The 13,166-nt window shown below is 42.9% G+C and overlaps 1 protein-coding gene across 1 annotated transcript in view; it reads right to left on the minus strand.

The window, feature by feature from the left end:
• dcc (DCC netrin 1 receptor) overlaps positions 1 to 13,166 on the minus strand; it is a 395,572-nt gene that overhangs the window by 137,896 nt on the left and 244,510 nt on the right. The window contains exons 15-17 of the mRNA XM_045214418.1: positions 10,311 to 10,406; positions 5,535 to 5,707; positions 670 to 808 (exon numbers count right to left, since the gene is read on the minus strand). Coding sequence (XP_045070353.1) covers positions 670 to 808; positions 5,535 to 5,707; positions 10,311 to 10,406 — 408 coding nt within the window. The remainder of the gene's footprint in view (positions 1 to 669; positions 809 to 5,534; positions 5,708 to 10,310; positions 10,407 to 13,166) is intronic.

Raw genomic sequence — 13,166 nt, forward strand, 5'->3', positions numbered from 1 at the left:
TAGGGAGCAGGAAGTAGAGACAGAGTAGGGAGCAGGAAGTAGAGACAGAGTAGGGAGAGTAGGGAGCAGGAACTAGAGACAGAGTAGGGAGCAGGAAGTAGAGACAGAGTAGGGAGAGTAGGGAGCAGGAAGTGGAGACAGAGTAGGGAGAGTAGGGAGCAGGAAGTAGAGACTGAAAGTAAGGAGCATAGGGAGCAGGAAGTGGAGACAGAGAGTAAGCAATGGCTACAATTAAATGTCAATGTCTTCCAAAACAGGATTTGTTTAATAAATTAAAGCAGCCATTTTGAAAGTGCACACGGACTATTGCATAAGACAAATTGGCGTATACTTGCATCGAATATATATATAATTTGGGGTAGTGGTGATAATTTTCATAACTAAAAAGACAGAGAGAGCGTGAGAGAGAGAGAGAGGGAAAGAGTGTGTGTGAGAGAGAGAGAGCGAGAGAGAGAGTCAGAGAAAGAGAGATAGAACAAGAGAGAGAGAGAGATAGAGAGAGAGAGAGAGAGAGTCAGAGAAAGAGAGATAGAACAAGAGAGAGAGAGAGAGATAGAGAGAGAGAGAGAGAGAGAGAGAGAGAGAGAGAGAGAGAGAGAGAGAGAGAGAGATAGAACAAGACAATGAGAGAGGGATCGAGGTTGATAGAGAAAAGACAGAGAGCCTTACCTGCTTCGTACGTTGTAGCGTGAGCTGTCATACTCCAAGTGCTGGACTTGCGGCCCTTGGTGACCATGACAGCGAACTCGTACATGGTGTTGGGTTTGAGGCCAGTGACGGTGTGGCTGAGGGCTGTAGTGTCTGCAGACTAGAGACAGAAACAACGTAACTCCAAAAACTATTCTGTCAGAGGACCCCATTGGTGTGGTGGTATAATGTTTTCATGTCATATCCTCTGTGCTTTGTACTTTTTAACTGTTCAAATCTTTTGCCCAAAAAATACATCAAATAAAATAAAATCAAATGAAGAGAGCACAGTAGGGAGACTGTCTAGGAAAAAACAGTAGAGCTCAAAAACAGCTTTTTAACGAGCAATAACCCCACAGCAAGTCCTCATTGAGCAGGCCAGTTCAACCAGTTCTACCTGCTGGTTGAGCACATTACCGGTCATCATCACACAGCGTAAACCACTGACAATCTGAAATGGACTGTGTGGTGAAGAAGGAGCAACAGCACCTCTTCAACCTCAGGAGGCTGAAGAAATTAGGCTTGAACCCTAAGACCCACACAAACTTTTACAGATGCACCATCGAGAGCATGCTGTCGGGCTGTATCACCGCCTGGTACGGCAACTGCACCGTCCGCAACCACAGTGCTCTCCAGAGGGTGGTGCGGTCTGTCCAACACATCACCGGGGGCACACTGCCTGTCCTCCAGGATATCTACACCACCCGATGTCCCAGGAAGGCCAAAAAGATCAAGGACCTCAGCCACCCGAGCCACGGCCTGTTCATTTCATAAGTACAGTGCATTCGGAAAGTATTCAGACCCCTTGACTTTTTACACATTTTGTTAAGTTACTGCCTTTAAAATTTTTTTGATTAACTTGTTTTTTTTCCCTCATCAATCTACACACAATACCCCATAATGAAAAAGTGAAAAAAGTGAAATACCTTATTTACATAAGTATTAAGACCCTTTGTTTTGAGACTCAAAATTGAGCTCAGGTGCATCCTGTTTCCATTGATCATCCTTGAGATGTTTCTACAACTTGATTGGAGTCCACCTGTGGTAAATTCAATTGATTGGACAGGATTTGGAAAGGCACACACCTGTCTGTATAAGGTCCCACAGTTGACAGTGCATGAGGTCGAACGAATTGTCAGTAGACCTCCGAGACAGGATTCTTTCGAGGCACAGATCTGGGGAAGGGTACCAATAAATGTCTGCAGCATTGAAGTTCCCCAAGAACACAGTGGCCTCCATCATTCTTAAATGGAAGAAGTTTGGAACCACCAAGACTCTTCCTAGAGCTGGCTGCCCGGCCAAACTGAGCAATCGGGGGAGAAGGGCCTTGGTCAGGGAGGTGACCAAGAACCCGATGGTGACTCTGACAGAGCTCCAGAGTTCCTCTGTGGAGATAGTAGAACCTTCCAGAATGACAACCATCTCTGCAGCACTCCACCAATCAGGCCTTTATGGTGGAGTGGCCAGACCGAAGTCACTCCTCAGTAAAAGGCACATGACAGCCCGCTTGGAGTTTGCCAAAAGGCACCTAAAGACTCTCAGACCATGAGAAACAAGATTGTCTGGTCTGATGGAACCAAGATTGAACTTTTTGGCCTGAATGCCAAGAGTCACGTCTGGAGGAAACCTGGCACCGTCCCTACGGGGAAGCATGGTGGTGGCAGCATCATGCTGTGTGGATGTTTTTCAGCGGCAGGGACTGGGAGACTAGTCAGGATCAAGGGAAAGATGAATGGAACAAAGTACAGAGAGATCCTTGATGAAAACCTGCTCAGGACCTCAGACTGGGGCAAAGCTTCCCCTTCCAACAGGACAACGACTCTAAGCACACGGCCAAGACAATGCATGAGTGGCTTCGGGACAAGTCTCTGAATGTCCTTGAGGAGCCCAGCCAGAGCCCGGACTTGAACTCAATCGAAAATGTTTTGGTACCCTTCCCCAGATCTTTACCTCGACACAATCCTGTCTCTGAGCTCTACGGACAATTCCTTCAAACTCATGGCTTGGTTTTTGCTCTGACATGTACTGTCAACTGTGGGACCTTAATAAAGACAGGTGTGTGCCTTTCCAAATCATGTCCATTCAATTGAATTCACCACAGGTGTTTTTAAGTTTGAGTAAATTTGCAAATATTTCTAAAAACCTGTTTTCGCTTTGTTATTATGGGGAACTGTGTGTAGATTGATGAGGGTTTTTATTGCTTTAATCCATTTTAGAATAAGGCTGTAACGTAACAAAATGTGGACGAAGTCAAGGGGTCTGAATACTTTCTGAAGGCACAGCAAGTCCTACCGAGTGGCGCAGTGGTCTAAGGCACTGCATCGCAGTGCTAGCTGTACCACTAGAGATCCTGGTTCGAATCCAGGCTCTGTCGTAGCCGGCCGCGCACAAGTCGTCCAGGGTAGGGAAGGTAATGGCCAGCAGGGATGTAGCTCAGTTGGTAGAGCATGGTGTTTGCAACGCCAGGGTTGTGGGTTTGATTCCCACAGGGGGGCCAGTATGAAAATAAAAAAATAATGTAAGCACTCACTAACTAAGTCGCTCTGGATAAGAGTGTCTGCTAAATGATGTAAATGCAGACAGATTATTTCACTTATAATTCACTGTATCACAATTCCATTGGGTCAGAAGTTTACATACACTAAGTTGACTGTTGTCCATAATGACTATCGTTATGTTTGGAGGAAAAGGGGGTGGCTTGCAAGCCGAAGAACACCATCCCAACCGTGAACCACGGGGTGACAGTATCATGCTGTGGGGGTGCTTTGCTGCAGGAGGGACTGGTGCACTTCACAAAATAGATGGCATCATGAGGAAGGAAAATTATGTGGATATATTGAAGCCACATCTCAAGACATCAGTCAGGAAGTTAAAGCTTGGTCGCAAATGGGTCTTCCAAATGGACAATGAAAGATCCTAACTGACCTAAGACAGGGAATTTTTACTAGGATTAAATGTCAGGAATTGTGAACAACTGAGTTTAAATGTATTTGGCTAAGGTTTATGTAAACTTCCGACTTCAACTGTAGTATATTTCTTAATTCCATTCTTTGACTTTTATATGTGTGTGTATTGTTGTGAATCGTTAGATATTACTGCACTGCTGGAGCTAGGAACACAAGCATTTCGCTACTCCCGTAATAACATCTGCTAAATACAGTGGGGAAAAAAAGTATTTAGTCAGCCACCAATTGTGCAAGTTCTCCCACTTAAAAAGATGAGAGAGGCCTGTAATTTTCATCATAGGTACACGTCAACTATGACAGACAAATTGAGAATTTTTTTTCCAGAAAATCACATTGTAGGATTTTTAATGAATTTATTTGCAAATTATGGTGGAAAATAAGTATTTGGTCACCTACAAACAAGCAAGATCTCTGTCTCTCACAGACCTGTAACTTCTTCTTTAAGAGGCTCCTCTGTCCTCCACTCATTACCTGTATTAATGGCACCTGTTTGAACTTGTTATCAGTATAAAAGACACCTGTCCACAACCTCAAACAGTCACACTCCAAACTCCACTATGGCCAAGACCAAAGAGCTGTCAAAGGACACCAGAAACAAAATTGTAGACCTGCACCAGGCTGGGAAGACTGAATCTGCAATAGGTAAGCAGCTTGGTTTGAAGAAATCAACTGTGGGAGCAATTATTAGGAAATGGAAGACATACAAGACCACTGATAATCTCCCTCGATCTGGGGCTCCACGCAAGATCTCACCCCGTGGGGTCAAAATGATCACAAGAGCGGTGAGCAAAAATCCCAGAACCACACGGGGGGACCTAGTGAATGACCTGCAGAGAGCTGGGACCAAAGTAACAAAGCCTACCATCAGTAACACACAACGCCGCCAGGGACTCAAATCCTGCAGTGCCAGACGTGTCCCCCTGCTTAAGCCAGTACATTTCCAGGCCTGTCTGAAGTTTGCTAGAGTGCATTTGGATGATCCAGAAGAGGATTGGGAGAAAGTCATATGGTCAGATTAAACCAAAATAGAACTTTTTGGTAAAAACTCAACTCGTCGTGTTTGGAGGACAAAGAATGCTGAGTTGCATCCAAAGAACACCATACCTACTGTGAAGCATGGGGGTGGAAACATCATGCTTTGGGGCTGTTTTTCTGCAAAGGGACCAGGACGACTGATCCGTGTAAAGGAAAGAATGAATGGGGCCATGTATCGTGAGATTTTGAGTGAAAACCTCCTTCCATCAGCAAGGGCATTGAAGATGAAACGTGGCTGGGTCTTTCAGCATGACAATGATCCCAAACACACCGCCCGGGAAACGAAGGAGTGGCTTCGTAAGAAGCATTTCAAGATCCTGGAGTGGCCTAGCCAGTCTCCAGATCTCAACCCCATAGAAAATCTTTGGAGGGAGTTGAAAGTCCGTGTTGCCCAGCGACAGCCCCAAAACATCACTGCTCTAGAGGAGATCTGCATGGAGGAATTGGCCAAAATACCAGCAACAGTGTGTGAAAACCTTGTGAAGACTTACAGAAAACGTTTGACCTGTGTCATTGCCAACATAGGGTATATAACAAAGTATTGAGAAACTTTTGTTATTGACCAAATACTTATTTTCCACCATAATTTGCAAATAAATTCATGAAAAATCCTACAATGTGATTTTCTGGATTTTTAACATTTTTCTGGACCAATAACATTTGATTTGAAGACAATACAAATATTTCCAAAACAGGTTTCCAAAAATAGAATCATGCAAAAACCTAACCCTTCCAAGTTAAGTTTCTTGTGACAGGCTGTCAACATAAATGCAAAATAAGCATCAAACCAGTCGGCAAGAGACACACACACACGCCCACACACAAACACACAACCCATAACCTTACCTTGAACTTCCCACTAGTAGAGTAGCTGGTTTTCCACTTGACAGAGTAGTAGCGGACCTCAGTGGTCTTCTGGTTCTTGGTCATGGAGTTGTCTGCCCAGCTGACCCTAACAGAGTCTGGGGTCAGGGCCACGGCCTGGACACCTACTGGGGGGATCATGGGGGTGGACGTATCTGGCATGGGAGTAGGATATTTATCAAACAGATGGAACAGATCGTCGTCTGATGGATCAATGGGGTCTGGATGTGGAGTGACACATAAGCATGCCCAACACACACACACGGAGTAGTTAGGACATGCAAAGTTAGAGTGAAAGAGGAGTTCCATGCAACAGACAACCAGGAGGAGTTAGTGAAGAGTTAGTGAAGAGTTTGTGAAGTGTTAGTGAAGAGGGAGTGAACGGTTATTGAAGAGTTAGTGAAGGGTTAGTGAAGAGTTAGTGAAGTAAGTGAAGAGTTAGTGAAGAGTTAGTGAAGTAAGTGAAGTGTTAGTGAAGAGTTTGTGAAGTGTTAGTGAAGAGGGAGTGAAGAGTTAGTGAAGTAAGTGAAGGGTTAGTGAAGAGTTTGTGAAGTGTTAGTGAAGAGGGAGTGAAGAGTTAGTGAAGTAAGTGAAGGGTTAGTGAAGAGTTAGTGAAGGGTTAGTGAAGAGTTAGTGAAGTGTTAGTGAAGAGGGAGTGAAGAGTTAGTGAAGTAAGTGAAGGGTTAGTGAAGAGTTTGTGAAGTAAGTGAAGAGTTAGTGAAGAGTTAGTGAAGTAAGTGAAGAGTTAGTGAAGAGTTTGTGAAGTAAGTGAAGAGTTAGTGAAGAGTTAGTGAAGTAAGTGAAGTGTTAGTGAAGAGTTTGTGAAGTGTTAGTGAAGAGGGAGTGAACGGTTATTGAAGAGTTAGTGAAGAGTTAGTGAAGAATAAGTGAAGAGTTAGTGAGGAGTTAGTGAAGAGTTAGTGAAGTAAGTGAAGAGTTAGTGAAGAGTTAGTGAAGAGTTAGTGAGGGACCATGCAATCAAGAAAAGTGAGCGAGTGAGGAGTGGAAAGAGAAGAGAAACAGAGAAACAGAAGAGAAGACAACAGTAAGTAGAAAGACTCTACTACAGCAGAGCTACAGGACTGCTAATAAGGACACTACTATGCCCAACAGTAAGGAGAAAGACTCTACTACAGCAGAGCTACAGGACTGCTATTAAGGACACTACTACAGCAGAGCTACAGGACTGCTATTAAGGACACTACTACAGCAGAGCTACAGGACTGCTAATAAGGACACTACTATGCTGCTATTAAGGACACTACTATGCTGCTAATAAGGACACTACTATGCTGCTAATAAGGACACTAATATGCTGCTAATAAGGACACTACTATGCTGCTATTAAGGACACTACTATGCTGCTAATAAGGACACTACTATGCTGCTATTAAGGACACTACTATGCTGCTATTAAGGACACTACTATGCTGCTAATAAGGACACTACTATGCTGCTATTAAGGACACTACTATGCTGCTAATAAGGACACTACTATGCTGCTATTAAGGACACTACTATGCTGCTATTAAGGACACTACTATGCTGCTAATAAGGACACTACTATGCTGCTAATAAGGACACTACTATGCTGCTATTAAGGACACTACTATGCTGCTAATAAGGACACTACTATGCTGCTATTAAGGACACTACTATGCTGCTATTAAGGACACTACTATGCTGCTAATAAGGACACTACTATGCTGCTATTAAGGACACTACTATGCTGCTAATAAGGACACTACTATGCCCAACTACCAGAGAACTACTTTACTAACCTAAAGTAACCGCACAGTGATTCCAGATTTCTATGAAATATGACCTATAATGACTTACAATATGTGTGAAATAGGGTTCCTTACAATTGAATATGTTAAAAAGCAGCTTTTCTGTGTTGGAGTGGTGTAGGTGTACCCCAACAACAGAATGGTGTGGGCGTATACCGGTTATAAAAAAATATTCATGCAAGAAGACTGCTGATTGGCCAGCTCATCCTCCTCTAGACTGCTGATTGGCCAGCTCATCCTCCTCAGGGAGATGACATCATGTTCTATGAGGAAATAGCAAGCTTTTTTGAAACGATCTGTTTGAAATACAAGTTTGAGGTGGGATTTTTGAAGTGTTTTTTCTCCAATTTATGCTTTGGTCACAAGTACGAGTACAGGATGAGTCAAAAACATTATTTGCGTATGAGTTAACAGAATATCAATTTTAAAAGTGTGATTTTTCACTGGACAGTTACTTTAACTAGCATTAACTACCAGTTATAACTACAGCCACACCTAAGATAAGAGAAAACAGATAGTTAGCGTCAACGGCTGTAGCTAAGCAGCTATTAAAAGACAGTAACTAGCTAACCAGCTGGTTAAGCTGATACTGAAACAGAGTGGTAGCAAATGAACACAGTACATGTTGGACCACTTTACCTAAAGACAACATGTATTATACCTAAAGACATGAAGTAAAGTGCTAATGATGACTTACTAAGGACAGACAGGTAGACGTAAACCCATTAAGCATCAAGTTAAACATCATTCTGTCTGCATCATGTTGTCAACAACAAATACGTTTTTTTCACCAATCAAGGTGAGATGAACGAGGCTCTGGGGTTAATGGGCCTGATACCTGACCGCATCATTGGTTAAACTCAGAGCCCAGCATTAGAATACTGATGAACAACCAAAGACTAAACAAGAGGTCTCAACCATACATCTTGTGGGTGGCGGCAGGATAATGTGAAAAACAACGCTGTCTCCATTTTGGTGAGTTGAATTAGTGGCTAAGCGTTGGGATGTGAGATGGATTGGGAGAGAAGGGAAGCTATCCATTTCTCTCTCTCTCTCTCTCTCTCTCTCTCTCTCTCTCTCTCTCTCTCTCTCTCCACCACTCTCTCTCTCTCCCTCCACCCCTCTCTCTCTCCCTCCACCCCTCTCTCTCTCTCCACCCCCCTCTCTCTCTCTCTCTCTCTCTCTCTCTCTTTCTCTCTCTCTCTCTCTCTCTCTCTCTCTCTCTCTCTCTCTCTCTCTCTCTCTCTCTCTCTCTCTCTCTCTCTCTCTCTCTCTCTCTCTCTCTCCCTCCACCCCTCTCTCTCTCTCTCTCTCTCTCTCTCTCTCTCTCAGAAGATTAAATGTCCGACAGAGGGATGGGAATATATTTCCCTCTCGCTGCAGTGTTTATTGGCGAGCCTTTAATGCAGCTCATAAAGATGTGAGCCAGCATTAAATGCTGAATATCTCACAACAATGCAGGCAGCCAATCAGACAGGCAGATAGGTGCTGGGCTGGCCTCCCATCAAGTTCTATTTTCTGAGAAAGATTGGTGACTACGGGATTAGAATGTAATAGCTGTGAATTGAATTATCTCAGGTATCAGTCAGTGTGTTAGCTACTTTATGGTGTGTGTGTGTGTGTGTGTGTTTGTTCGGTGTGTGTGTGTGTGAGAGAGAGAGTGTGTGAGTGCATCTTTCTCTCAGGCATCAATTAGTATGTGCATACTGCTACTCCTTGTGACCTTGCAGGGACAGTCAAGTAGCATACTGGGGTAGCCGGTTGGGATCTGTAGTTCTATTCTGACAGGATGGGATCTGTAGTTCTATTCTGACAGGATGGGATCTGTAGTTCTATTCTGACAGGATGGGATCTGTAGTTCTATTCTGACAGGATGGGATCTGTAGTTCTATTCTGACAGGATGGGATCTGTAGTTCTATTCTGACAGGATGGGATCTGTAGTTCTATTCTGACAGGATGGGATCTGTAGTTCTATTCTGACAGGATGGGATCTGTAGTTCTATTCAGGCATTATGGCTAACATATCCTCTCTTCTGAACACTGTATTTTCTTTCATATCATTTCATAACTATAAACATTTGATAATGATTTAATAAAACCAGTTTGAAAACAAACACAAATAGTTACAATATTTGAACAGCCTTGTGGTCCAACACCCTATTATCACAATAAACAGTGTGTTTTGATGTGGATGTGAATTAATAACCCACTGCTTAAAGTGGCCTGTATCTTGATGTGACATTATAAGCAGCATGTTTGATGTATGTGAATAAACCCCTAGCTGTGTAAAGGCCTGTATCTGTGTGTGAACATCAAGAGAGTGTTGAGAGTTGAGTCGTGGCTGCCAGGTAGTGAGAAGAGTGGCAAGATGTTCTGATTTTATTTTGGAGCAGCTCAAAGCTGTGATCAGCCAGCCCTCTCACAGGAATAGTTTGTGTGTGTGTGTGTGTGTGTGTGTGTGTGTGTTGTGTGTGCACCACCACTTCCACAGTTACAGCTACTGGCCTGTCTGGTTTCTTGCCATCAGTCCTTTATGGAAATCAAAACGTGTTCAGAACAGATGAGCCAAGTAGTTTTGGAGAGGGTAGCTTGTTCTGTGATCCGCTTGTTTAGTGCTAGCTAGCTTAGCACCATACGTTTTCATGGGCTAGCTAGCTAGCTTAGCACCATATGTTTTCATGGGCTAGCTAGCTAGCTTAGCACCATACGTTTTCATGGGTTAGCTAACTAGTTTAGCAGCATACCTTGTTATGGGTTATTGTATTATATTTTATGGGTTAACTCTTTATTGTTATTTTATTGTTTTACTATTTACCTTATTTTTGCGCTAATTTTCGTACTTTTTAACTCTGCCTTCTTGGAAAATGGCTCGAAAGTAAGCATTTCTACACCTGTTGTATTCTGCGCATGGGACAAATAATATTACATTTGATTTGGGTTAGCTAGCTAGCTTAGCACCATACGTACCTGTTATAGATCTGGTCACAGCACTCTCATACAGGGGGACCCCCTCTCCTGCATTGTTGAACGCCTTTAGGGAGATGACATAGTGGGAACTGGGCTCTGTGGGAGAAACACCAGGAATACTGTTAATAACAATCAGTCAATCCATCCATCAATCCATCAATCAATCAATGAAGGCTTTCAGAGAGATGACAGTGGGAACTGGGTTCTTTGGAGAAAAAAACCTATCAAGAATACGGTTAATATCAATCAATCAATCAATGCCTTTACGAAGGTGACCTAGTGGAAGTTGGACTCTGTGGTAGAACACAAGAGAGCTTTCAAAGACCAGTAGCCCTTTCCTGCAGTTAAATTACCTAGTGTCCTCATGGGTGGAATGTTATTTAAAAATTTCATAATTTCATAATGAATAAACATAAAAAAACAACTGTTGAAAATCTGGTGTTTTTGTGTTAAACGGTTTTGTTACATTTCAGTCTTCTGTGATGTATATAAAGTGTAATACTGGGATATAACCTCAAAATTGAATACATTTCAACTCTATATCTTTTTTCTTTTTTTTTTTAAGCCCATAACCATGTGTGTGAGGTGTATACTTTTGTTTCAAAGTAGATTTGTTTAAGACTACAAAGAAACTCTGTGTGACCCTGATTTAGCCCACTGCAGTAAAAGGTGAAAGTCTAATGGGGACATACAGTACAGAACATAGGCTAGAGAATACAGTAATAGAATCCATGGCTGTATTCTTTATTTCTATTCATACAGCACTCAGAATCAGACAAGAGGTGATGAGACACATGGGAGCTTTCAGTGATTGAAAATAGACCCGTAACTGTCACAAGGCCTGGAGAGAACACAGGCCTTATGTTCCTCACTGCCACCGTCTCTACTTCAAGTCCCCCAACAGAGCCATCCTTCTCCTGGAGTAGGATAAAGCCTCTCTGTGGTCCACACCGTTAGACAGAACAACGCACGCACACGCACGCGCGCACACATGCACACACACACACACACACACACACACACACATGCACACACACACACACACACACAGTGGGTAGTCTCTCTCACAGCTGACTCAAGTTGCTCTAGTTTCAAAAACCACTCACATCAAAACTGAGATTGCACTAGCAAGTGCAAAGACTCACCCTTCCTGTTTAAGTTTTATGACATTTAAAGTAAGGACATTTCACTATGTAAGTTTGAAAATAATATTTCAGATGATCTTAACTCTACCCTTTGTAACAACAGGTCCTACAAAACAAACATTTCCAATACGCAGAGTTATCCTCGACCACCATCATTATCATATATGTCCCCTGTAGCTCAGTTGGTAGAGCATGGCGCTTGCAACGCCAGGGTTGTGGGTTCGTTTCCCACGGGGGGGCCAGTATGAAAATGTATGCACTCACTAACTGTAAGTCGCTCTGGATAAGAGCGTCTGCTAAATGACGTAAATGTAAATATATAACACTAATGTTCATATTCCTGTTCTTTTACTAATCATTACAGTATCTATTCTACAGTACCACATGGGGATGTTCATGTACTCTTGTGGGGGTTCTCTAGTTCGTTACGGTAGCTCCCATCCTCCAAGGCAACCCTCTTAACTCTGAGCCCTGCCAATAAGGATTGCAGCACCAGAGAGCACGTATCTACCGCTAGGAAGACAGAGAGAGAGAGAAAGAGAGAGAGAGAGAGAGAGAGAGAGAGAGAGAGAGAGAGAGAGAGAGAGAGAGAGAGAGAGAGAGAGAGAGAGAGAGAGAGAGAGAGAGAGAGAGAGAGAGAGAGAGAGAGAGAGAGAGAGAGAGAGAGAGAGAGAGAGAGAAAGAGACAGAGAGAGACAGAGAGAGACAGAGAGACAGAGAGAGAGACAGAGAGAGAGAGAGACAGAGACAGAGCGAGAGAGAGACAGAGAGAGAGAGAGAGACAGAGACAGAGACAGAGACAGAGAGAGATAGAGATAGAGACAGTGAAAGAGAGAGAGACAGAGACAGAGAGAGACAGAGAGAGAGAGAGAGAGAGAGAGACAGAGAAAGAGAGAGAGAGAGACAGAGAGAGAGAGAGAGAGAGAGAGAGAGAGAGGGTATATCTACAGGGAGAGGAACCTGTAAAAACAGGCAGAGTAATTGATTGGTATATCAACAGACAGATGTTCAATATTGAAACCATGGCAACCGACTGGCGGTTGGTGGGTGGACACCGTTTTAAATATTGATGGTGCAGCGGCCCATATGTCAGAGCATGTTAGGTTTAAAGATAGATAGCGAAAATGAGAGCAGCGGCCGTATGTTTTGAGAGATAAGTAATAACAATGTTTACGGAGTTAGAAAAAACAGAATTGCTGTGTTTCTTGTCAGTTTCATTTGTACGAATGCATCTTCTTCTTCTCTGAAGATCTTTGATTATTCTAGTTGGTGCACAGATGATCTGCTGCTGCTGCTGCGTATATATGTGTTGTTTCTCTGGTAACTAGACAGGAACAGGGATCGCTGAACCAACACATCAGTTAACACACACGCTCTGTGCTTGAAGTTTCCCCCCAGAAAATACATGTATAAATGATTAGATGATAAATTATATATTGTCCGTACAGTAGGCTCTCGGTGTCGTGTGCTCCAACAGGATGTTGATGTTCACGTTTATTCAATTATGGAGCTAGAATTGAATCGTAGAAGCTTCAGCCGCATATTCAAATCAGATATTATTGTCTCCTTCCTCATTGGTTGTGCTTTTTTTCTAAATCAACTTTCCACAAAGCGATTTCTTATTGCACGCTCCTGTTAAATAATTAATTAGAATTAAAATGCTGTTTTAAAAACAGAATGAATGCTACAGTATAAATGTCCTATGTCGAGA

Source organism: Coregonus clupeaformis, unplaced genomic scaffold (genome assembly GCF_020615455.1).
Source record: "Coregonus clupeaformis isolate EN_2021a unplaced genomic scaffold, ASM2061545v1 scaf0254, whole genome shotgun sequence".
NCBI lineage: Eukaryota > Metazoa > Chordata > Actinopteri > Salmoniformes > Salmonidae > Coregonus > Coregonus clupeaformis.